General features: G+C 47.3%; 1 protein-coding gene across 1 annotated transcript in view; it reads right to left on the minus strand.

Moving 5' to 3' along the window:
• LOC145346307 (dedicator of cytokinesis protein 2-like) overlaps positions 1-24,915 on the minus strand; it is a 1,149,449-nt gene that overhangs the window by 18,874 nt on the left and 1,105,660 nt on the right. The window contains exons 41-45 of the mRNA XM_080193520.1: positions 17,525-17,666; positions 14,945-15,026; positions 12,794-12,878; positions 5,048-5,134; positions 1,288-1,464 (exon numbers count right to left, since the gene is read on the minus strand). Of these exons, the coding sequence (XP_080049646.1) occupies positions 1,288-1,464; positions 5,048-5,134; positions 12,794-12,878; positions 14,945-15,026; positions 17,525-17,666 (573 nt within the window). The remainder of the gene's footprint in view (positions 1-1,287; positions 1,465-5,047; positions 5,135-12,793; positions 12,879-14,944; positions 15,027-17,524; positions 17,667-24,915) is intronic.

The following is a 24,915-nucleotide window of genomic DNA, read 5'->3' on the forward strand; positions in this document are numbered from 1 at the left end:
TTCAGGGAGTGTGTTCCAGAACTTAATAACTCATAGACACATAGAAACTGGAAGCAGAGGTAGGCCTTTCAGCCCTTTGAGCCTGCTCTGCCCTTCATTATGATTGTAGCTAATCATCAAATTCAATATCCTAATCCCCCTTTTCCCCATATCCTTTGATCCCTTTAGCACCAAGAGCGATATCTAAATTCTTTTTGAAATCATACATTTTGGCCTCAACTACTTCCTGTGGTAGTGAATTCCACAGATTCAACACTCTCTGGGTGAAGAAATTTCTCCTCACCTCAGTTCTAAAAGGTTTATCCCTTACCCTCAAACTGTGACTCCTAGTTCTGGATTCCCCCACCATTGGGAACATTCTTTCTGAACCTACCCTGTCTAATCCTGTTAGAATTTTATAAGCTTCTATGAGACCCTCTCTCACTTCTCTAAACTCCAGTGAATGTAATCCTAACCGCCTTAGTCTCTCCTCAGATGACAGACCTGCCGTCCCAGGAATCAGCCTGGCAAACCTTTGCTGTACTCCCTCAATAGCAAGGATATGCAGCCTCAGATAAGCACACCAAAACTGCATACAATACTCCAAGTGTGGCCTCTCAAAGCCCCATACAATTGCTGTAAAGCATCCCTATTCCTACACTCAAATCCTCCTGCAATGGAAGCCAAGAGACCACTTGCCTTCTTTACTGCCTGCTTACTTTCATTGACTGATGCACACAGATGCCAGGGTTCCGCTCATTGTGTGAAAAAGATTCTCCTCACCTTCCCTCTGGTTCTTATGACAATTATCTTAAATCTGTCTTCTCTGGTGACCAACCATCCTGCCAGTGCAAACCCCTTATTTATTGTACCAACATCCCCTCCATCCCCACTCCCAATTTTGAACAACTCCATTAACTCTCTCTTTAACCTTCTCTGCTCTGAGGAGAACTCCCATCCACCTGATGAAGGAACAGCCAGTTCCGAAAGCTAGTGGCGTTTGCTACAAATAAACCTGTTGGACATTAACCTGATGTTGTGAGACTTCTTACTGAGGAGAATGTCCCAGCATCTCTAGTTCAAAGACATGAAATGATGGAAATATTCAAGAGGCATGAAGGCAGCGTCTGTGGAGAGAGAAACAGCTCAAATTTCAGAGCAAAGTCACCAGTACATCAGTCTCTCCCGCTACCTGGACCACACAGTGACAAGCCATTCTGTTCAAGGGCAGTTAGTGACGGGAAACAAATGGTGAACTGACCAGTGATCTCATCAAAAAAATGTTTGAAAAGTTATCGACAAACTCACCGTTTCGTACTTGGCAAATCCGCCCATGACTGCAGGGTCGACAGTTCCGTTGAGAAGCATGGAGAGAGGGTTGATGGAAAGGTTGGGGTCACTATGGTGTTGGTTGATCATGGTGAGTATCTTATCATTGCTGGCTTGCATTGTTTCAATGGCATTCTCCAATGGGCTGATGTAAGTCTGGAACACAAAGACCACCACATAGCTAATACTTTACACTCCAAGGAATACAAGTAATACAAAGGTAAAATTAACCCTTTGAAATCTGGTATACATCTCGGTTCAGCAGCTGTGAGAATGGAACCCTGGGCACAGCTGGCTGAATAGATTCAGAACAGCACAAAAGAGGCCATTCAGCCCATCGAGTCCATGCTTGGTCTCTGCAGAGCCATCCAATCTCATCTCTTTAATGTCATTGATTTTGTTGAATTTTACCGTGCACACATTGGCTGCCATTCCAGGTGGAATGGTGGTTAGCACTGCTGCCTCACAGTGCCAAGAACCTTGGTTTGATTCTCGGCTTGGGTGACCGTGTGGAGTTTACATGTTCTCCCTCTGTCTGGATGGGTTTCCAATTTTCTCCCACAGTCCAAAGGTGTGCAGGTTAGGTTGATTGGCCATATTAACTAGCCCCTTAGTGTCAGGACATTAGCAGGGTAAAGACTTGAGGTTACGGGGATAGGGCTGGTTGGGATTATTGTTGGTGCAGGCTCAGTGGACCGCCTTGTACACTGTAGGGATTCTACGATTCTATGTTTATAACAGAGAGTACACTTCAAATACAAACTAATTCACCACAAAGCATTTTGCTTTGTTACAAGGGGTAGCCTAGTAGCACAGTGGTTAGCACTGTTATCTCACAGCACCAGGGACCCAGGTTCAATTCCAGCCTTAGGCGCCTGTTTTTGTGGACTTTGTACGCTCTCCCCATGTATGCGTTGGCTTCCTCGAAGTGCTCTGGTTTTCCCCCACAATCCAAAGATGTCCAGGTTAGGTGGATTGGCCATGCAAAATTGTCCCTTAGTGTCCCATGGTGTGTAGGTTAGGGGAAATAGCCACGGTAAATGTGTGGGGTTACAGGGATAAGGATATGTCAGGTGTTGGTTCTGGGTAAGATGCTCTGCCAGAGAGTCGATGCAAACTTGATGGGCTGAGTGGCCTTCTTCTGCATGTTCTATAAAAGCTGATGTGTGAATTCTAGTTATTTTGCCTGCAACAGGTTCCATTCACCCATCACCCCTGCGATTATTGATATGCATTGTCTCCTGGTCACTGAATGTCTCTATTTTAAAATTGTCATCCATGTTCTCCCCTTCTCCATCTCTGTCACAGAATCAGAAGAATACAGAAGAGGCCCTTCGGTTGGTATCCCTGTTCCCTTTCTTGAAAATAGGAACCACATCCGCAATCCTCCAATCCTCCGGAACCTCTCCCGTCTCCATTGACGACGCAAAGATCATCGCCAGGGGCTCTGCAATCACTTCCCTCACCTCCCACAGTAACCTGGGGTACATCCCATCTGGTCCCGGTGACTTATCTATCTTGATAGAATTTAAAAGTTCCAACACATCCTCTTTCTTAACATCCACATACTCAATCTTTTTGAGGACTGAACAGTTATCGGGCAACAAATTTTATGAAACTGGGCACACAATATGGAAGCAGACTGAAATTACACTCAGAGCCTCTCCACTAAAAATCACAAAGGGGCAGACACAGATTAGCAGGCAAGAGCGTGCTTTTAGAATGCAAACGAGGGCTAGAACACAAGGGAAGCTGGACAGGATGGCACCTACAGGAACTAAATTAAAAAATGCATCCCCACCCCACCAAATCAGCACTTCTAAACCAGTCAAACAACCTATGGAGACACCTAAAGATTAGCACAGCTAAGGAAGCATCCCTGGCCCCACGAACCTGTCAAACACCCATTGTTCAAACCCTGGAGATTCTAGACCATTAATAAACCCATCAGACAGAAACGATTAACACATGCTTAAAAACATTGTTACAATGCTCAAAGACATCGAAACAGGATGGTCAGATCGATGGCTAGCAGATAGGAGACAGAGGGTGGTGGTTGATGGTAAATATTCGTCATGGAGTTCAGTTACGAGTGGTGTGCTTCAGGGATCTGTTTTGGGGCCACTGCTGTTTGTAATTTTTATTAATGATCTGGATGAGGGTATAGTTGGGTGGATTAGTAAGTTTGCTGATGACACCAAAGTCGGAGGTGTGGTAGATTGTGAGGAAGGGTGTCATAGTTTGCAGGGTGACTTAGAAAGGTTGCAGAACTGGGCCGCGAGGTGGCGGATGGAGTTTAATGTGGAGAAGTGTGAGGTAATTCATTTCGGTAGGAATAACAGATGTGTTGAGTATAGGGCTAACGGGAGGACTTTGAATAGTGTGGAGGAGCAGAGGGATCTAGGTGTATGTGTACATAGATCCCTGAAAGTTGGGAATCAAGTAGATAAGGTTGTTAAGAAGGCATACGGTGTCTTGGCGTTTATTGGTAGGGGGATTGAATTTAGGAGTCGCAGCGTCATGATGCAACTGTACACAACTCTGGTGCGGCCGCACTTGGAGTATTGTGTGCAGTTCTGGTCCCCACATTACAGGAAGGATGTAGAGGCTTTGGAGAGGGTGCAGAGGAGGTTTACCAGGATGTTGCCTGGTATGGAGGGGAGATCCTATGAGGAGAGACTGAGAGATTTGGGGTTGTTTTCGCTGGAAAGAAGGCGGCTAAGAGGGGACCTTATTGAAACATATAAGATGATTAGAGGTTTAGACAGGGTAGATAGTGATAGCCTTTTTCCTAGGATGGAGAAAGCTAGCACGAGGGGGCACGGCTTTAAATTAAGGGGGGGTAGTTATAGGACTGATGTCAGGGGTAGGTTCTTTACCCAGAGGGTGGTGAGGGACTGGAATGCCCTGCCAGCTGCAGTTGTAAATGCGCCTAGTTTGGGGGCGTTTAAGAGATCTGTGGACAGGTTTATGGACGAAAAGGGATTGGTTTAGATTAGTGGGTTAGTGTTTTTTTAAAAGCTGGTCGGCGCAACATCGTGGGCCGAAGGGCCTGTTCTGCGCTGTAATGTTCTATGTTCTATGTTCTAATACTGTAAACAAAGCATTAGCATTTGAATTGTACAATGTATCAAGTTCAGGTATAACTGCAGCCCATTGCGGCGGCTCTTTAGAGTGCTTTCGGGACAGTTCTGTTTGTATGTCCTGACTGCACCTCCGTTGACGTAAAAGAAAATAAAGCTGTGCCTCTGTTGAACTACATCCTGAGTCCGTAGTGGTCGTTTCGCCCACTCGCGCTAACAGAACTATGAACCAGTCATGTGGGGGGCAGTTTAGATCGGAGTTGAGGAGGAACTTCTTCACTCAAAGGGTGGTGAATCTCTGGAATTCTCTGCCCATTGAAGTGGTGGAGGCTGCCTCGCTGAATATATTTAAGTCACGGGTAGATAGGTTTTTGATAGACAAGGGAATTAAGGGTTATGGGGAGAAAGCGGGAAAGTGGAACTGATCCACTTCAGATCAGCCAAGATCTTATTGAATGATGGGGCAGGCTCGAAGGGCTAGATGGCCTACTCCTGCTCCTATTTCTTATGTTCTTATGTTCCAAAAATCCTTGTGTGGTTCAGTGTCAAATTCTGTTTGTTAATGCTTCCGTGAAACACTTTGGGATGCTTTACTGTACTAAAAGCATGATATGAAGGCCAAGTTTTGCTTTTTGTAGCTGTTTCCTTGTACTCACCATTGAAGATTGCACAACTTCGAACCAGCGGAGAATGCCAGGCATCTTGTAGGCTGTAGTGAATGTTGTCCTTTCAATCCACATTGACTGTTGGCAAGAGAAGGGTAATAGTGCATAATTAAATCAATCTTGATCTTTTAATCTCTTTGGGACTTCAGCCATGATTGTTTCAAAGACCTTGCCAAGTACCACAGTGGGGGGGAGAGATTGGAAAATCTGGGTGGTTTTCCTTCATTCATTGTCCAGGCTCTTGAGAAGCAAGACAGATCTCCCATTTGGCTCATCAAGCCTGCACCAACAATTATCTCACCCCTTCCCCATAACCCTAACTCGCCCCTGACACTAAAGGCAATTTAGCACGGCCAATCCACCTAATCCACACATCTTTGGACTGTGGAAGGAAACCAGAGAATCCGCAGGAAACCCACGCAGACATAGGGAGAATGTGCAAACTTCACACAGACAGACACACAGTCTGGAAGACATGCTGGTTAGGCGTATTGACCCGAACAGGCGCCGGAGTGTGGCGACTAGGGGATTTTCACAGTAACTTCATTGCAGTGTTAATGTAAGCCTTACTTGTGACTAATAAACTTTTAACTTTACTTTAAACCCGAATTCGGAATTGAACCCAGGTCCCTGGCACTGTGAGGCAGCAGTGCTAACCACTGTGTCACCTTGCCACCCCTGGTTCAGCTAAAGGAGGAGTAAAGGGGTGTTGTATTATCCAATTTTAACGTCTGATAGATTTTTTTTTCTTATTGTTCAAGATCCTGTGGCTTTGTTCCTCTGCAATGGATTGAAAACAAATTAAAGTTATGGTTTTTTTGAGACAGCGTTCCATTCTGGGATCTTTCCATCCTGTTCTAACAATAACTGAGATCGTAACATTGGCACTTGCGTGGCACAAACTTTACTTAGTGAACCAGATGGGTTTTTACCACAATCTGGTTGTTTCATGGTCACTGTAACTAACTGGCTTTTTATTCAAAGTTGACTAATGAGTCAAATTGAAATTCCCCTGATTGGAGTGAAACTCATGCTCCCAGAACATTAGCCCAATAACTGTTCCCCAGTTCTCAGAGAAGGGAATGCCGAGGGGAGGTTTGATAGAAGTGATCAAAATAATGAGGGGTCCGGACACAGAATTATTGAACCATAGAATCCCTCCAGTGCGGAAGACCATAAGATAAGACATTGGAGTAGAATTAGGCCACTCGGCCCATTGGGTTTGCTCCACCATCCAATCATAGCTGATACTTTTCTCATCCCCATTCTCCTGCCTTTTCCCCATAACTCCTGATCTTTTCATTAATCAGGAGACCATTTGGTTCATAAATCGGCACTGTCGCTGAATCATAAAATCATAGAATCCCTTTAGTGCAGGAAGACACCATTTGGCCCATCAATCCTGCACTGGCAACAATCTCACTTGGGCTCTATCCCCATAATCCCACGTTATTTAACCTTCTAATTTCCCCACAAAGGGACACTTTAGCATGGCCAATCCACCTAACCTATACAGACTGTGGGAGGAAACCGGAGCACCCGGAGAAACCCACACAGACACGGGGAGAACATGCAAACTCCATATAGACAGCTACCCGAGTCCAGAATTGAATCCGGGTCCCTGGCACTGTGGGGCAGCAGTTCTAACCACTGTGCCACTGTGCTGCACGAGAGAGCACCTTCTCCAGACCCACACTCCCTACCCTGCGCATTTACCATGGCCAATCCACCCAACCTGCACATCTTTGGAGTGTGGGAGGAAACCCGGGTTTAATTCCTGCCTACAGTCACTGTCTGTGTGGAGTTTGCATGTTCTCCCTGTGTCTGTGTGGGTTTCCTCCGGGTGCTCCAGTTTCCTCCCACAGTCCAAAGGCGTGTGGGTTAGGTGGATTGACTTGTTCCTTAGTGTCAGGGGGCTGGTTAGAGTAAATACAGGGGGTTATGGGGATAGGGCCTCGGTGGGAATGTGGTCAGTGCAGACCTGATGGACAGAATGGCCTCCTTCTTCACTGCAGGAATTCTATGAATATCCACTTGCTGGATTTTCAGTTCATGAAGGAATCTCTGACAAAGCAGCACTCCGCTGGAAGAGTGTTATTAAGTATTTAAGCTCCTGGAGTGTGATTTAAAAACTGAAAACAGGGGAATCATGTTCACTTTCCTGCTCTGACTATTGTCCTGGCTGGTGTTTACCCCCCAGCCACTCATTAAAACTAAATGAACTGGTCATTAACACACTGCCACTTGTCCTACATTATAGCAGTGAGCACTCTTCAAACAGTACTTCATTGGCTGCAAAGCGCAAACTAAAACCCCGAGACGTCCTGAGGTCATGAAAAGTATTTTACAATGACAAGTTCGCCTTTGACTAAAGCCTATCACTACAGAGAACAAGTTGTGAGGTTCTAAGCTGCAGGAAGCAGAGCGAGCCACAGAGGGGAGCACACGTCCTGTAACAAGAGGCTGAAAGCATCTGCTATTGATGAATCTCACCTTCACTGTCCGACACAGTGAGAGAAGGCAGTACGTTGAATTACATCGACTTAATCCCCCAGCCAGACTACCAGCCCTAAATCCCAGCTCATGCCCAAGGCGGTATGGTAGCACTGCCACCTCACAGCACCAGGGACCCGGGTTCACCCGGTGTTCTGGTATCCTCCAAGAGTCTAAAGGAGTGTGGGTTAGGTGCAGTGGCCATGCTAATTTCTCCCTCAGGATGTGTCAGTTAGAGGGATTAGTCGGATCTGCATGTGTTTTCTCTGTATGCTCCAGTCTCCTCCCACAGTCTGAAAGACGTGCTGTTTAGGTGGATTGGCCAGGTTAAATTCTCCCTCAGCCTACCCGAACAGGTACTGGAACGTGGCGACTAGGGGATTTCCACAGTAACTTCATTGCAGTGTTAATGTAAGGCTACTTGCCTTAAACACATGGGGCTACGCGGATAGGGGCTGGATGAGTTCAGCAACTTCAGAGCACGAACACTCCCCTCCACCTTCACACATTCCCATTTATTTTATCACATTTCACCTCATTCTCCATTTTATTGCTCTCCTCCTTTCCATCCTCCTCCCACCCCCTCTTCTTTCCACTCCCTCCCTTCTTCCCGCCCTCCCCCCCCCACCCTTCCTCCTTACCCCACCCACAATCCCCTCTCTATCCACCCCCCCTACTTTGAGCTAAGTGCCACACTCCTCAGGCTGTCCTTTATCAAGCTTTGCCATTCATGCAGTCTGATCCCTTTCAACATCTTCTCAGCCTCCAGTCTCCTCATTTACATTCCCTCCGTCCAGCCCCACCGCCTGCCCTACCCTCATTGTATAAATCCCTGCTGACTCTCTTCCCTCTCACCTCTGACAAAGGGTCACCTTGGCTCGAAATGTTGGCTCGTCTAGAAACAGAGAAACATCGAATCTGGAAGCAGCAGTAGGCCATTCTGCCCTTCGAGCCTGATCCACCATTAATTTTGATCATGGCTGATCATTGAATTCAATATCCTGATACCCCCCACAACCTTCTCCCATATCCCTTGATCCCGATAGCCCCATAAGACGTCTCAAAACTGGCCTGATGAAGGAGCAGCGCTCCAAAAGCTCGTGAGACCAAATAAACCTGTTGGACTTTAACCTGGTGTTGTGAGACGTCTTACAGTGCCCACCCCATTCCAACGCCGGCGTCTCCACATCTTGCCCTTTAAGCCCCAAGAGCTGTGTCTAATTTCTTCTGGAAACAAAGTTTGGGCCTCAACTACATTCTGTGGTGGTGTCTCTCTCCGCAGATGCTGTCAGGCCTGCTGAGATTTTCCAGCATTTTTCTGTTTCTGTTGCCTGAGCAGGAAAGAACGGCCGGCTGAATGGGTGGTGTTCCAACCAAGAATTCCATCCAACTGGTGGAATTCCACCACCCTGCCCGGCTCTCAAGCTCATCAACGGCCCTCTGGCTGGTGCTGGAATGACGTTCCCGGGGATGTGTGGACAGCACAGAAGCCAATTTTCACCAGGGGGTTGGGTAAGTGATTCACAGAACATCTCCAGTGTGAAAGGTTTCCGTGTAAAGCTGTGATGTACATCACAGAATGAAAGCGTTTGGTCATTGCCACTGCCGGCCTGGGCTCTGTCCTCTTAATGAGTCCTGTTGCTCCAACATTGCAAAAACAAACAAAACAGACACCTCAGACGCAGACAACCTTGAGTGGCCAAAGTATGAAAATGTAAGAATATATGAAATAGGAAGAGGAGGAAGCCATTCTGCCCATCAAGCTTACTCCGCCATTCAGTAAGATCGCTTTTGAACTTTATCATGCTTAGCACTCGTAGGAAATTTCTTTTTTTATTTACTCATGGGACATGGGCCTCTCCGGCTGGCCAACGTTTATTGCCTATCCCTAGTTGCCCTTAGAGGAGAGTTGAGAGACAACCAGACTTGCATGTTGGTTAGCACTGCTGCTTCGCAGTGCCAGGGACCCGGGTTCGATTCCGGCCTCGGGTCACTGTCTGTGTGGAGCTCCCCGTGTCTGCATGGGTTTCCTCCCACAGTCCAAAAATGTGAGAGTTAGGTTGATTGGCCATGCTGAATTGACCCTAGTATCAGGGGGATTAGCAGGGGAAATGTTTGGGATTGCGGGAATAGGGCCGGCGTGGGTCAGTACAGACTTGATGGGCCAAATGGCCTCCTTCTGTACTGTAGGGATTCTATGAACCAACCACATTGCTTTGGCTCCGGAGTCATAAGAACATAAGAACATAAGAAATAGGAGCAGGAGTAGGCCATCTAGCCCTTCGAGCCTGCCCCGCCATTCAATAAGATCATGGCTGATCTGTTGTGGCTCAGTTCCACTTTCCCGCCCTCTCCCCATAACCCTTAATCCCCTTTCTTATCAAGAACCCATCAACCCGCTTCTTAAAAATATTTAGCGAGGCAGCCTCCACCACTTCAACGGGCAGAGAATTCCAGAGATTCACCACCCTTTGAGTGAAGAAGTTCCTCCTCAACTCCGTTCTAAACCGCCTCCCCTTTATCTTGAGGCTGTGCCCCCTAGTCCTACTGTCTTTTTTGAGCGGGAAGAGTCTCTCCACCTCTATCCTATCCATCCCATTCATCATCTTATACGTCTCAATGAGATCTCCCCTCATTCTTCTAAACTCTAACGAGTACAAGCCTAGTTTATTCAGCCTCTCCTCATAGCTCAATCCCCTCAACTCCGGTATCAGCCTAGTAAACCTCCTCTGCACTCCCTCCAGGGCCAAAATATCCTTGCGCAGGTGCGGCGCCCAAAACTGCACACAGTACTCCAGCTGCGGCCTCACCAATGCCCTATATAGCTGCAGCAAGACCTCCCTACTTTTATATTCAATCCCCCTCGCTATGAAGGCCAGCATCCCATTTGCCTTCCTGACCACCTGCTGCACCTGCAAGCTGGGTTTTTGCGACTCATGCACAAGGACCACATGTAGGCCAGACCAGGAAAGGACGGCAGATTTCCTTCCGTAAAGGACGTTAGTAAACCAGATTTCAATGGTTTCATGCTCATCAGTAGATTCTTAATTCCAGATTTTTTTTATTGAATTTAAATTCCACCATTTGCCATGGTGGGATTCAAATCCAGGTCCTCAGAACATTAGCTGAGTTTCTGGATTAATAGACTCGTGATAATACCACTAGGCCATTGTCTCCCCTCAGCCCAATGTCTACATCATCCTGGCTGTTTTATTAAAATGGACATTGTTAAAATGGACAAACGGCCGTTCTGGTAAAATGGTCACAGCTGACCACACGGTAGTCATTCAGAAAATTCATAAACTGCTTACAAGTTGATAAAGACAAACATGTCACGCCTCTGGAATGGAAATTTCCTTGCATTGTGTAAAATTCCAGCCAAGCCAGCACAATGGATTGAGAGAACGTGTGCACCAGTTGGCTATGGACAAAGGTGGGATTTCTCATCGCCAGTGTTGTGCTTATGGATCTATAGTTACCCGCTCAAAACACAATCAAGGAATCCCTACAGTGCAGAAGTGGCCATTTGGCCCATTGAGTTTGCACCGATTATCTGATAGTGTATCTTACCCTTGCCCTCTCCCCTGTCCTATCCCTGTAACCCCACACATTTCCCCAGGGCTAATCCACCTAATCTACACATCTTTCAGGGATCCTTCCTCCACTCCTCCTGCACCACCCTCCCCATCTATTTTCCAATGGGTAAAAAAAATGTGGATTCCAAAAACAAAACACCTTCTCAAGGACAGTGGGGGATGGGCAGGAATGTCCAAAATGGCCAAGATTGGACAACGATGTCGATACACCATCGCCAGACGAAGCACTGTTGTAATGCAGGAAACATAGCAGTCAATTTGAGCACAGCAAGATCCCACAAGTGGCAATGAAATAACAAGAACAAAGAACAAAGAACAACACAGCACGGGAAACAGGCCCTTCGGCCCAACGAGCCCGCGCCGCCGTCCTACTGTCTCAGTGACCTATTCATGATTTTAGTCTACGCCTAACGTGCGAGGATCAGGGAGGTCCAATTTAGGGACAATTTAGTACCCAATCAATCAGCCTAAAAGCACATCTTTGGGGGATGTGGGAGGAAACCGGAGCACCCGGAGGAAACCCACGCAAAAGGTCTTGGCTTCATAAAAAAAAGTCACATCCCCTTTCTTCTGCTGAAGCGTCAGATATCAAACAGTCAAAAAGTTACAGACTTATTCATTGACTGATGCTTAATGGCTGCAGTTCTTCAGCCAGCAGGATTCTCTGGTCCCGCTGCAGTGAACGGAGATTTGGCTGAGCGCCAAGCTCTCCATCCTCACTTGGAGCGCCGGTGGGGCAGGAACGGCTGGAGAATTCCATCCAGCTGGCGGAATTCCACCACCCCACACGCCATGGGAATTGGAGCAGGCGAGTGGTGGACAATGGGAAGGCCCGTTAACCTTGGGCGGGATTTTCCGTCTTGGGTCGAGTGAGGCCGCAAAATCCTGTGTTAGAGTTTGGGGCTGGCTAGATTGGGGTAATGAGGTGTCCAAGTTCCACTCCGGATACTTGAGCACAAGCTTTCAGGCTGGTGCTTCCGTGTGCTCTGTCTGCCCTCTCGGGCGAAGGTTGAAGAGTCACTTTGAAGAAGAGTACGAGAGGTCCCTCATTGTCATGGGGCAGTAGCATAGTGGTTGGGGCGGCATGGTGGCACAGTGATCAGCACTGCTGCTTCATATCACCAGGGACCCGGGTTTGATTCCTGGCGTGGGTCATTGTCTGTGTGGATTTTGCATGTTCTCCCCATGTCTGCCTGGGTTTCCTCCCACATTCTGAAAGATGTGCTGGTTCGGTGCAGTGACCTGAACAGGCGCCGCACTGTGGCGATGAGGGAATTTCACAGGAACTCCATTGGTACGTTAATGTAAGCCTTACTTGTGACTAGTAAACTTTTATTTATCCCTCAATCAACAGCACTGCTCATTTTCACATTGATGTTTGTGGAATCTTGCTGTGCGCAAGTTGGATCCTAAGTACTTCGCATTACAGCAGTGAATAGACTTCAAAAGGGCTTTGATAGCTGTAAGGCACTTAGAGATAATTGGAGGTCATGAAAGGAGCTATATGAATACAAGTGTTTTCTTGCATTGACTCCTATGGATAGTTAGCTCGACAGAGGCGGTGAAGAAAGCTTCTATCAAATTAAGTGCAGTGCAAATAATCAGTGGTTCTAATAGATTCAGAGATATTGGACAAAGGGGCACTTACGGCAAATTCATTCTCAGGGTCCTTCGGTCCTCTTCTGATTGGCCGAGAGTAGCTGAACTTTGAAACATTGTTCGCCTTGAAGAAGCTGAGGGGTGAAAAGAGAGAAGAAAAGTAGTCAGATAAATGCAGAGGGTGCTCCTGACGATTCCATCCTGGAGCTGAATCGAGGTTCCTCAGTTCTATCCTCGCTATTTTTTTCTGGAGTGGCGGCGGCCACGCTCTTGCGGTGGAGCGGGTAGCATCCCTGCCTCCACCTGAGTCAGAAACCATGGGGTTAGAGTCCCACCTCAGGACTTGATGGCCAAGGAATGGCAGGCTATAGGGGTGGAGAGAGATTTCTAGTCAGCTACATGATGACGTGGCTGCCATAGTATGAGATGGAAAGAAAATGGAAACTTCTACCACTGCTAGCTTTTCCTTGTATACCTTTTGTTACTTTTATTGCAACCAAAAATCTCAATTCAAATTAAATCCAATTTGCAATCCCCACATGAGGGACAGTCTTAGTTTATTTATTAGTGGCACAAGTAGGCTTACATTAACACTGCAATGAAGTTACTGTGAAAATACTGGGTATAGAGGGATATGGGCCAAATGCAGGCAAGTGGGACAAGCTTAGTGGTTTAAAAAAAAGGGGTGGCATGGACAAGTTGGGCTGAAGGGCCTGTTTCCATGCTGTAAACCTCTCTATGACAATTTGAACTATGGAGATTCTACAAGATGAGCTGCAGCAACATGGGTTCAAGTCCCCCCATCGCAGCCGGTGGAATTCAAATTAAACTAGTAAGTCTGGAATTGAAGGCTAGTCTCAGTAATGTGCTCATGAAGCTATAGTGGCACAGTGGTTAACACTGCTGCCTCACATCGTCAGGGGCCCAAGTTCGATTCCTGGCTTGGGTCACTGCCTGTGTGGAGTTTGCATGTTCTCCCCATGTCTGCATAGGTTTCCTCTGGGTGCTCCAGTTTCCTCCCACAGTCTGAAAGATGAACCGGTTAGGCGCATTGCCTTTGCAAAATTTTCCCTCAGTGTACCCAAATGGCTGTTAATGTAAGCCTACTAAAAAAATAACACTATACACTAAAAGACACTAATAAATAACTTTGGTCTGGTTTACTAATGTCCATTAAGGAAGGGAATCTGAAATTAAGCAGCGTCTGTGAAGAGAGGGAAACAGAGTTAATGCTGATTTGAAAGGGTGTAGCGAGGACATGGAGAAAGATCAACCTCACGTGAGGTAGATCCATCCAAAAGTTTGACAGCAGCAGGGAAGAAGCTGTTCTTCAGTCAGTTGGTAGGTGACCTCAGACTTTTGTATCTTTTTCCCAATGGAAGAGAGACTATTGTGTTGTGGGGTCCTTAATTATGCTGGCTGCCTTTCCAAGACAGAGTCAATGGATGACAGAGTCAGTGACTGTTGCCAGTCCAGTGTGACGGGGAGGAAATCTGCCTGGTTCGCCTGTAGCTCCAGACCCATAGTAATGTCTTCAGCCTTCTGAAATGGCCCAGCAAGCCATTCACTTCCAGGCCAATTACAAGTGCTGGGCTTAGTCCGCAATGACCGCATCTCATGAAAGAATAAGGAAAGAAACGGGGGGTTTTCAGTATAAATGTCCCCTTAAAGAAGGGGTGATGAGAGTGGGTTGGAAAATGATTTGAAAGCCGGCTTCCCCGGTGGCTGATGACACACGGCGTGGAGATGCCGGCGTTGGACTGGGGCAAACACAGTCAGATGCCTCACAGCACCAGGTTAAAGTCCAACAGGTTTATTTGGTCACACAAACCACTGGCTGGTGCTCCGCAAGCTGGTCCGACCAAATAAACCTGTTGGACTTTAACCTGGCGTTGTGAGACTTCTTGACACATTGGCAGCCGCCCTCTCCTTAACCATTTTCAACAAGTGACCTTCCATTTTTGGCCCTAGGTTTCTTTCCTTTTCCTGACCTCTCTGCGGAGGTTACAGGGCTGCACGGGGAGGGGGCCAGAGCGAGGCAGGGTGGGGGGGAACGGGACGGCAGCTAGTGCCCAGTCACAGTGCGCCGAGCATCATTCGTGTGGGACAGAATCGAAAAAACCCACACCGCCCCCACCACCACCGCCGCCAGTCATTTCATACGTCGGCGCTCAATAAGGAGCCGACCGCAGCCACTTACCCCACGATCTGCTCCGGGACATTCTTGTTGTGAAATTGCGGTTGTTCGGCGAGGATTGGCTGCACGGTGAAACACTGAACGACTGTGCAGGCGCAGTAAAGGAAAGGAACACAAGGGGTCAGCATTGTCACGGCGACGCCGGAGGAGAAAGCCAGTTTGACGAGGATGAGGGTTCCCGTCAGGTAGCCAGGTGGATGGGAGCAGGGTTTTCAGCCTGTCACAGACATCGACCTGCTGCCAATCGTAGCCGGTCAGTCACACGCTCTCCTCAAGAGTCAGGAGGTTCAAGTTCTGGCTCGAGATGTCAGCAAATCCTCCAGCGTATAACTGAGGGAGTGCTGCACTGTCTGAGGCGCCGTCTTTTGAGCAAGGCACCAAACCGAGGGCCCTGCTGGCCTCTCAGATGGATAGAAAGAGAATCCTGCTGCTGTTTCGGAGAAGTCCCCGTGAATCCTCCCCTGTGTCCCAGTCAATACTTATCGCTCAGTCAACATCGGGCACGGTGGCACAGTGGTTAGCACTGCTGCCTCACAGCGGCAGGGACCCGGGTTCAATTCCCGGCTTGGGTCACGGTCTGTGCAGAATCTGCACGTTCTCCCCATGCCTGCGTGGGTTTCCTCCGGGTGCTCCGGTTTCCTCCCACAGTCTAAACGATGTGCGGGTTCACTCATGCTCCTTCCATAAATATTGAAGGGAAAAGTAAAGAATTGCAATCATGTGGAGGGAGTGGGGCTAAATGGATAGCTCTATGTCAGAGCTAGAATAGATATGGTGGGCTGAAGGGCCTCTCTCTGCTCTGTATTATTCTATGATTAGACACGTACTCCCAGAATGTATTTGATTACCAGCACAGAATTGGAGCTAATCATTAGACTTGGGTTGAAAATTCACTGAAAGGTTGAGGACAGAGAGTGGGAACGTAGAAACATAAAAGATAGGAGCAGAAGGAGGCCATTTGGCCCTTCGAACCTGCCCTGCCATTCATCGCGATCATAGCTAATCACCCAACTCAATAGCCTAATCCTGCTTGGTCCCAAAACCTTTGATCCCATTCACCCCAAGTGATATACCCAGCCATCTCTTGAATACGTTCAATGTTTTGGCAACAACTTATTTGCCCATCGATCCGGGAAGTTAGGTTAATAGGATGGTGAAAAAAAACATATGACACAGTCACCTTTTATCAATCGGGGTATAGATTCCAAAAACAGAGAGGTCATGATGGAATTGCATAAAACTTTGATGAGGCCACCACTGGAGTACTGTGTGCGGTTCAGGTCACCACATTATAGGAAGGATGTGATTGTACTGGAGGGGGTGCAGAGGAGGTTCACCAGGACGCTGCCTGGGATGGAACATTCGAGTTACAAAGGGAGGTTGGATAGGCTTGGGTTGTTTTCATTGGAGCAGAGCAGACTGAGGGGTAATCTGATTGAAGTGGATGCGGACGTGGACAGGGTGGATAGGGAGTAACTGTTCCCCTTAGTTGAGGGGCCAGTGACGAGGGGAGACAAGTTAAAAGTGAGAGGTGGGGGGTTTAGGGGGGGGATTTGAGGAAAAATGTTTTTACTCAGAGGGTGGTGACCGTGTTGAATGCACTGCCTGGGAGGGTGATGGAGGCAGGATGTCTGACATCCTTTAAAAAGTACTTGCTTGAGTACTTGGCATAACGTTAAAGGCTATGGGCCAAGTGCTGCCAAGTGCGTTTGGGTGGATAGGTCAGGGCCTTTCATGCATCAATGCAGACTTGTTAGGCCGAAGGCCTCTTCTGTACTGTAGTATTCTGTGATTCTGTGAACTACTCCCTGTGGTAATGAATTCCACAGGCTCACCTCTCTTTGGTTAAAGAAATGTCTCCTCACCTCCATCGTAAATGGTCTATCCTGAATCCTCAGATTGATCCCTGGTTCTGGACTCCCCCCACCATCGGGAACATCATTCCTGCATCTGCCCTGTCTCGTCCTGCTAGAATTTTATAAGTCTCTATGAGATTCCCCCCCCCCTCCCCTTCGTCTGAACTCCAGCTAAAACAATCCTAACCGAGTCAATCTCTCCTCATACATCAGTCCCACCATCTCCGGAATCAGCCTGGTAAACCTTCGCTACACTCCCTCAAAAGCAAGGACACCCTTCCTCAGAAAAGGAGACCAAATACTCTTGGTGTGGCCTCACCAAGGAGGAAGATAATGTTCTTCTTGGCACAATATGACAAGCGCTATTCCACCGAGATCTATTCTGTGCCTCAGTTTTTCACAAGTTTTCTAAATGTCTTGGATGAAGTGCTGAAGAACTGGCTCCAGGTCCTCTGATTAGGAGGGGCAGGAAGTGAAAGAAGGATAAAGACAGATGAAGTGAGTGGACAAAACGATGGCAGATTGAGTTCACCATGAGCAAGTGGATCAAGGAAAGATGGAACCATTGACAACCTGGGAAGGAGACAAAACATTAGTTGGGAGCGCAAAGGCGCCAATCATTTATTGATTCATCGACATCTTATCCCACATTTCCACCAACTCCCTCCCCACTCCCTCCAATCTTTGGCTTTCTGCGCACAGAGACTCATCCGAGCTGAAAGGATACATTGTCCGGGGGAGTTCTTGATCTCGTCTCCAGGAGGCGATGTTGTTTTCATCAACTCTGCATTTGGGAACTGAGTCAGGAGCATCTGTTCAAAATCTTCCCTCCGTTCGTACTCCTTTCCCCGGTGAATGAAGACCTTATTCTGAAAGGGCAAAGACAGCAGAATGGCACGTGACTTAGGTGGGACGTCCAGGCAAAATCAACATCGTGCATTTAGCACTATTAATGCAGCAAAAAAATCCCAACACCCCTCAGAGGACTATCTCCACAGTATGTCCCTGTGACATTCTCCTAAGATTTAGTTAATGGGGCACAAGGAAGAATCCACAGAATACCTATAGTACAGAAGGAGACCATTCAGCCCATCGAGTTTATAACAACCACAATCCCATCCAGGAAATATTCCCATAACCCCCTCACATTTACCCACTAATCCCCCTGACACTAAGAAAATTGAGCATGGCCAATCAATAAAACCCGCACGACTATAAACTGTGGGAGGAAACCAGAGCACCCGGAGGAAACCCACACAGACACGGGAAGAATGTGCAAACTCCACACAGACAGTGACCCGAGGCCGGAATCGAACCTCAGCCCCTGGCACTGTAAGCCTTGAGATTTTTCTGAGAAGAGCCACAAGATTAATCTGTAGGGTCAGAAATATTATCTGTGTTTGTTTTTTCCCTCCACATGAGCAATTACTAGTTCCAAATCCAATTAATAACCTGCTTACATGGAATTATATAGAAATTTCAGTGCAAAACAGGCCATTCAGCCCAAATGCTCCATGCTGGTGTTTAGATGCCACTTTAGCCCTCTCTCACTAATTGCCTCTTCTGGTCTAGTATCCACATACCTTTAAGGACTGTTTCCTACCCCAATGCATTAAGCCACCCTTTCAATGCATCAATGTTTCAATGGTTCCATGTGGCAGCAAACTCCACATTCTCACCAATTTCTGTGTCAGAAAACTATTGAATAATTCACTGAGGTCTGTATTTGTCAGATGTTTTTTTTTTCCATCTTGTCAAATGAAGGGTCAACAGGGGAACGCATCCATGGAGCGTTAATCGGCTGGAATAAGGACACCCGGTATTCACTCAGGAGGGAGCCCTGCCTCAGGGAGCTGCCGGCGTTTGCCTCTGCAAGCAGCCCCCAAGAGTCCAAGCCTGAAATCCAAGGCCCGGTGAGTGTGGGGGAATCTAGTGGGAGAGGGAGACGAGGCCTGTGGGTGTGGGGAGAAGGCAATTGGGGGGGGGAGGTGTTGATGGAGAGGCCAGTTGAGCTGGAAGACCCTGGGTCGACAGACATTGTGAAGGTGAATCAAAGAACCCTACAGTGCAGAAAGAGGTCCTTCGGCCCATCGAGTCTGCACCAAACACAATCCCACCCAGGCCCTACCCCCATATCCCTACATATTATACCCACTAATCCCTTTAACCAACGCATCCCTGGACACTAAGGGGGAATTTCTTAGCATGGCCAATCAACCTAACCCGCACATCTTTGGACTGTGGGAGGAAACCGGAGCACCCGGAGGAAACCCATGCAGACACGAGGAGAACGTGCAAACTCCAGACAGACAGTGACCTGAGCCAGGAATCGAACCCAGGACCCCGGAGCTGTGAAGCAGCAGTGCTAACCACTTTGCTATTGTGCCGACCTACCGTGGAGGGTTATCAGATCTTGCAAGGAGCCGTTGATAGAGGTGCCACTCACCACTCCACCGCCCCCCCCCACACCCCCACTGCACCCAACCTTGCCTCTATCCTACCACTGAGCAGGATGACTTCCTGTGCTTCTGCGCTCTCCCCCACGTTCCCCCCCCCCCGCCTCAATCCCCCCAATGTAACAGCTCTCCTTCCTGCCCCCTGCTCCTGAACTCCTCCCACCAACCTACACACTCAGGCCAGGTGGGAAACAGGTTTGAAGTGTCCACTAATGTGCCACTCAGTTGGAGTGAGGGCGGATGGGGTGACCATCTCACCTGTTTCACTGGAAGGTTGCAGAGGTGGGGCGGGCGGGTGGGACAACAGTGGGAAGATCTTAGTGGCCCTTCCACCTGTAAACCCTGCTGCTGGGGCACTGGAAAATGCTGCCCTTGATCTGTTTGTGGACCACCTTAGATCGTTCTCGACGTACACAAGTAGAAAAGATTCGTCCGCTACTCTCCTATCCAATCCCACCACAATTTCAACAAAAGAAAGCCTCTCAAAGCGCTTCGCAGCCTCTGAAATACTTTAGGAATTGCAGCTATGTGATGTTGGACATGCAGCAGCATGAGTACAAACACGCAATGTGGACCCGGGTTGGATTCCCGGCTTGGGTCATTGTCTGTGTGGAGTTTCTCCCTCTGTCTGCGTGGATTTCCTCTGGCTCCTCTGGTTTCCTCCCACACTCTGAAAGACATGCTGGTTAGGTGCAGTGGTCGTGCTAAATTCTCCCTCAGTGTACCCGAACAGGCGCCAGAATGTGGCGACTAGGGGATTTTCACGGTAACTTCATTGTAAGCCTACTTGTCACACTAATAAATAAACTTTAAACTTGAAGACATTTTGTCCATGCATACAGGAGAGGTGCTACAGTTACTGTATTGTACAGAAACCAAACAGCACAGCTACTTGTTCTAGTGACTGAGAGTCACAAACCTTGTCTCATGGATTGAGGCTGGTTGAAGCAGATAAAATTAGACTGGCTGGAGATATCAAATATTCAGGTTGGAGCTTTTCAAGAGCTACTGGGCAAAAGCTCTGAGGTTTCCCAAAATGAACTGAGATGAATAAAAAGGGCCAAAGCCAAAATTATTTTGAACCCCAAGGCAATGCCTATATTTTTCCAAGCCCACCTAATGCCTTATGCCACCCCCTACCCCACTTCACCAACTTCTGAAGAAGCGTCAGCCTTTGAAATGAGGATTCGTACAAAAAGAGGTGTTTGCAAAAGCAAACCAAACCTTAAAGTCATCGACACTGCTTGTACATTTTAATCCAACTAAACCATAGATCCATAGAATCCCAACAGTGCAGAAAGAGGCCATTCAGCCCACTGAGTCTGCACTGACTCTCCAAAAGAATATCCTACCCAGGCCCCTCCCTCCATCCTAACCCTGAAACCCTGTACAATTACCATGGCCGATCCACCTAATTTACACATCTTTGGACAATAATGGACCTTTTAACATGGCCAATCCACCTCATCTGGGTGTTCTGGTTTCCTTCTACATTCCAAAGACGTGCAGGTCAGGTGGATTGGCCAAATCAAATGGCAATCATCACATTCAGTCATCCCCTTCATTTGGACGGCACGGTGGCACAATGGTTAGCACTGCTGCCTCACAGTGCCAGCGACCTGGGTTCAATTTGAGTCTCGTGTCACTGTCTGTGTGGAGTTTGCACATTCTCCTCATGTCTGCATGGGTTTCCTCCCACAATCCAAAGAGATGTGCGGGTTAGGTGGATTGACCATGCTAAAATTGCCACTTAATGTCAGGGGGATTGCTGGGGTAAATGCCCGTAGGGTAATGGTGGTAGGGGCTGGGTGGGATTGTGGTCAGTGCAGACTCAATGGGCCGAATGGCCTCTTTCTGCCCTGTAGGATTATAGTGTTGTAAATAAATCAATTATCATTTCAAGCCCTCGGCTTTACTGCAGTTTCTTATGAGCTTGCTGGTGAATCCCTTTCAGCTGCTTGTCATTGGATATCGTTTGATTCCTTAAGTGTTACACATGCTTGTATCAATCTTTCCATTTGCCAATCAGCTTATTATAAAAGAAAATAAAATCACAGATCAGCTCCTTCCTCCTTTCAAGCGACTGAATCAACTCCAGGGATTAATGCCTGGGTTTTTGTACATTCAGGGGGCTGATACTATCAGAAAAATATCATTACTCAAAGTTTGCGCTTGAAAAATCCATTAACAACCTGATATTTCATTTGAATTTAAATATGCCTCTTCACTTTTCTAACTCCTAAAAGGAGCTGAGATGTTCCTTTGACGACTCCGTCTCCGAGGCTCATTTACATTCTGGCTGATCAGCGACTGCAGATTTCTGCCTTTCGTTATTGTTTCCTCCTTACAATACGTTTCTCATTTCTTCTCTCTCCCACCCTGCTTCTCTGCTGCGCCCACCACCCCCCCCCCCACACACCTGCTTCCGCTCCCCCCCCCAACATTCGTACCCCCCCAACGCCTGCCCACCTGCCCCATCACCGACACAAATTTGCTCACATCTCTCCTTAAATCCACAAAACCAGATACTAAATTTGGGGAGGGGGGGGAGTTTTTCCTGTTCCGCCTGACATTGGAGTCATAGCGAGGTGGTTGGGGGACCAGTAGGGGATGGGGGGGGAGGTGGGGAGTAGACCATGTAAAGGTCCATCGACTTCGGGTATTTGCGGAGAACGCGATCGGAAAATCCCACCCGAAGAATTCCGCTTCGCCACCCAACCCGGTTCTCCACCGGGTGTCTCATCCAAAACAGAATCGCAGCATAGAAGGCTGTTCAGCCCATCAAGTCCATGCTAGCTGTTTTTTTTTAGGAAAAATCCGATTAATCCCACTCCTCTAGTCAAAAGGATGCGTACATGAGGTCAGGGCAACTAAAAACAGAATACAGGGGAAGTAGGAAAGCTGTGATGGGGAGTTAAGAGGGCCATAGAAATATCCTTGACAGGCAGGATTAACTAGAATCCCAAAGCATTTTATGCATCTATTAGGAACAAGAGGGCAACTACAGAAAGAGTTGGTCCACTCAAGGACAAAGGAAAGCTTGGAACCAAAGGAAGTGGGTGAGATCCTTAATGACTACTTTGCATTGGTATTGACATAGGAGAGGGACACTTTGATTGATGGGCTGATATTTTACAATCTAGCATGGGCAAGGCTCGTACAATCCCACCCGAGGCCAACGGAGAATTCCGTTTTGTGAGCCGGTGAAATTCCAGCCGTGGTGTCTCGGAGGAGTATGTAAACCCTCTAGAGCAAGTCATCATTACGGAGGGGGGGAAGTGTTAGGTGTATTGAAAAGCATTAAGGTAGACAAATCGCCAGAGCCAGATGGCATCTATCCCAGATTACTGAGAGGCACAAGAGAGGAAATTGCTGGGCCTTGAACAGAAATCTTTATTTCCTCATTGGCCACAAGTGAGGTCCCAGAGGATTGGAGGATAGCCAATGTTGTCCCATTATTTAAGGAGGGTAGCAAGGACAACCCGGGTAATTATAGGCCAATGAGCTTGACATCAGTGATCGTGAAATTGTTGGAGAAGGTACTTCGGGATAGGATCTATACACATTTGGAACTGAATGGTCTCGTTAGCAACAGACAACATGGTTTTGTATGAGGGAGATCATGTCTCATTAATTAAATTGAGTTTATCGAGGAAGTGACAAAAATGATTGACGAAGGAAGGGCTGTGGATGTTGTCTACATGGGCTTTGGTAAGGCATTTGATAAGGTTCCTCATGGCAGGCTGATGCAAAAGGTTAAATCACATAGGATGAATCGTGAACAAGCTAGATGGATTCAGAACTGGCTTGGCCATAGGAGACAGAGGGTGGCGGTGGAAGGATGTTTTTCTGAATGGAGGGCTGTAACTAGTGCTGTTCCACAGGGATCAGTGCTGGGACCTCTGTTGTCTGGAATATATATAAATGACTTGGAAGGAAATGTAGCTGGTCTGATTAGCCAGTTTGCAGATGATACTAAGATTTGCAGAGTTGTGGATAGTGACCAAGATTGTCAGAGAATACCGCAGGATATAGATAGACTGGAAAATTGGGCGGAGAAATGGCCAATGGAATTTAATCTGGACAAATGCGAGGTGATGCATTTTGGTAAATCCAATTCAGATGGGGGCTATAAAATAAATGGCAGAACCATCAGAAGCAAAGACACATGGAGAGATCTGGGAGTACAGATCCACAGATCCTTAGAAGTGGCAGCACAGGGGGAAAAGATGGTGAAGAAAGCTTTTGGCATGCTTACCGTCATTGGTTAAGGCATCGAGTTAAAAGTTGGCAAATTATGTTACAGTTGTATAAAACGTTGGTTAGGCCAAATTTGGAATACTGTGTCCAATTCTGGTCACCACACTACCAGAAGGATGTGGAGGCTTTGGAGGGAGTACAGAAAAAGTATTTCAGGACGTTGCCTGGTATGGCGGGTATTAGCTATGAGGAGAGGTTGAATAAACTGGGATTGTTCTCCCTGGAAAGACAGAGGCTGAGGGGGAAATTTTTAAAATTATGAGGGATATGGATAAGGTGAACAGCTTTTTCCAAGGGAAGAAACAACAATTACAAAGGGGGCACAAGTTCAGGGTAAGGGGGGAAAAGTTCAGTAGAAATGTGGAGGGGAGGTATTTTATACAGAGGGTGATTGGGGCCTGGAATGCACTGACAGGAGAGGTGGTTGAGGCAGACATTTAAGACTTATCTGGATAGACACATGAACATGTGGAGAATAGAGGGATACAAGCGGTTGGTCTAGATAGGACAACATGATCGGCACAGGCTTGGTGGGCCGAAGGACCTGTTCTTGTGCTGTACTGTTCTTTGTTCTTCTCTTTCCCCGTACGTTTGCAATAATTTTTTGGCTTCAAGTATTTACCCAATTCTCCATCGAAGGCTATAGTTGTATCCAACAACCTTCCAGCCACATCATGTCTGGGTAGTTTGATGGAGTTTATTTGAGGAGGTAACAAGGAAGGTGGATGAGGGTAACATCCACCCTCCTTGTTTGGCATTGTCTATGTGAATTTTAACAAAGTTTTTGACATAGCTGCACATGGTGAACAGATCAGTAAATTATATTTGTGGGTCCCAAGGGAAAGTGGCAAGTTCGATCCAAGACCAACTCAGCGTCAGGAAGCAAAAAGTGATGATCAGTGGGTGACTTTGTAACTGGGAGACTGTAATGATGCATGCCACATCGAAACATAGAAAACAGAAGCAGGAGTAGGCCATTTGGCCCAACAAAATTGTCAGAAACACAAAAGATATTTATTAACAAGGAATAACTGTGCAGAGACCAGCAGCTCCCAACACCAGCTGCCCTGGAGTAGTCCATCAGTGTACCTGAACAGGCACCAGAGTGTAGCAACAAGGGGATTGTCACAGTAACTTCACTGCAGTGTTAATGTAAGCCTACTTGTAACACAAGTAAAAACAAACTTATTTTCCGACATTGTATTCCATCTGTTAAATCATATTAGATGTTGGGATAGCCCAGCTGCAGGGGCCAAGCCCCATCCAACGTCTTCTAACTGAGGTAATCAGCCTTTTACAATTCTCAGCCATTATCTTGAAAGGTTCTCATTCTTCTAGCTATGGTGAGAATGAAAAGATCTATTCATGTCTCCAGGGAACCTTGTCAATGAGCTTCTGTTTA

The sequence above is a fragment of the Carcharhinus amblyrhynchos genome, chromosome 1, assembly GCF_965287045.1.
Source record: "Carcharhinus amblyrhynchos chromosome 1, sCarAmb.v2.hapA, whole genome shotgun sequence".
Classification (NCBI taxonomy): Eukaryota; Metazoa; Chordata; class Chondrichthyes; order Carcharhiniformes; family Carcharhinidae; genus Carcharhinus; species Carcharhinus amblyrhynchos.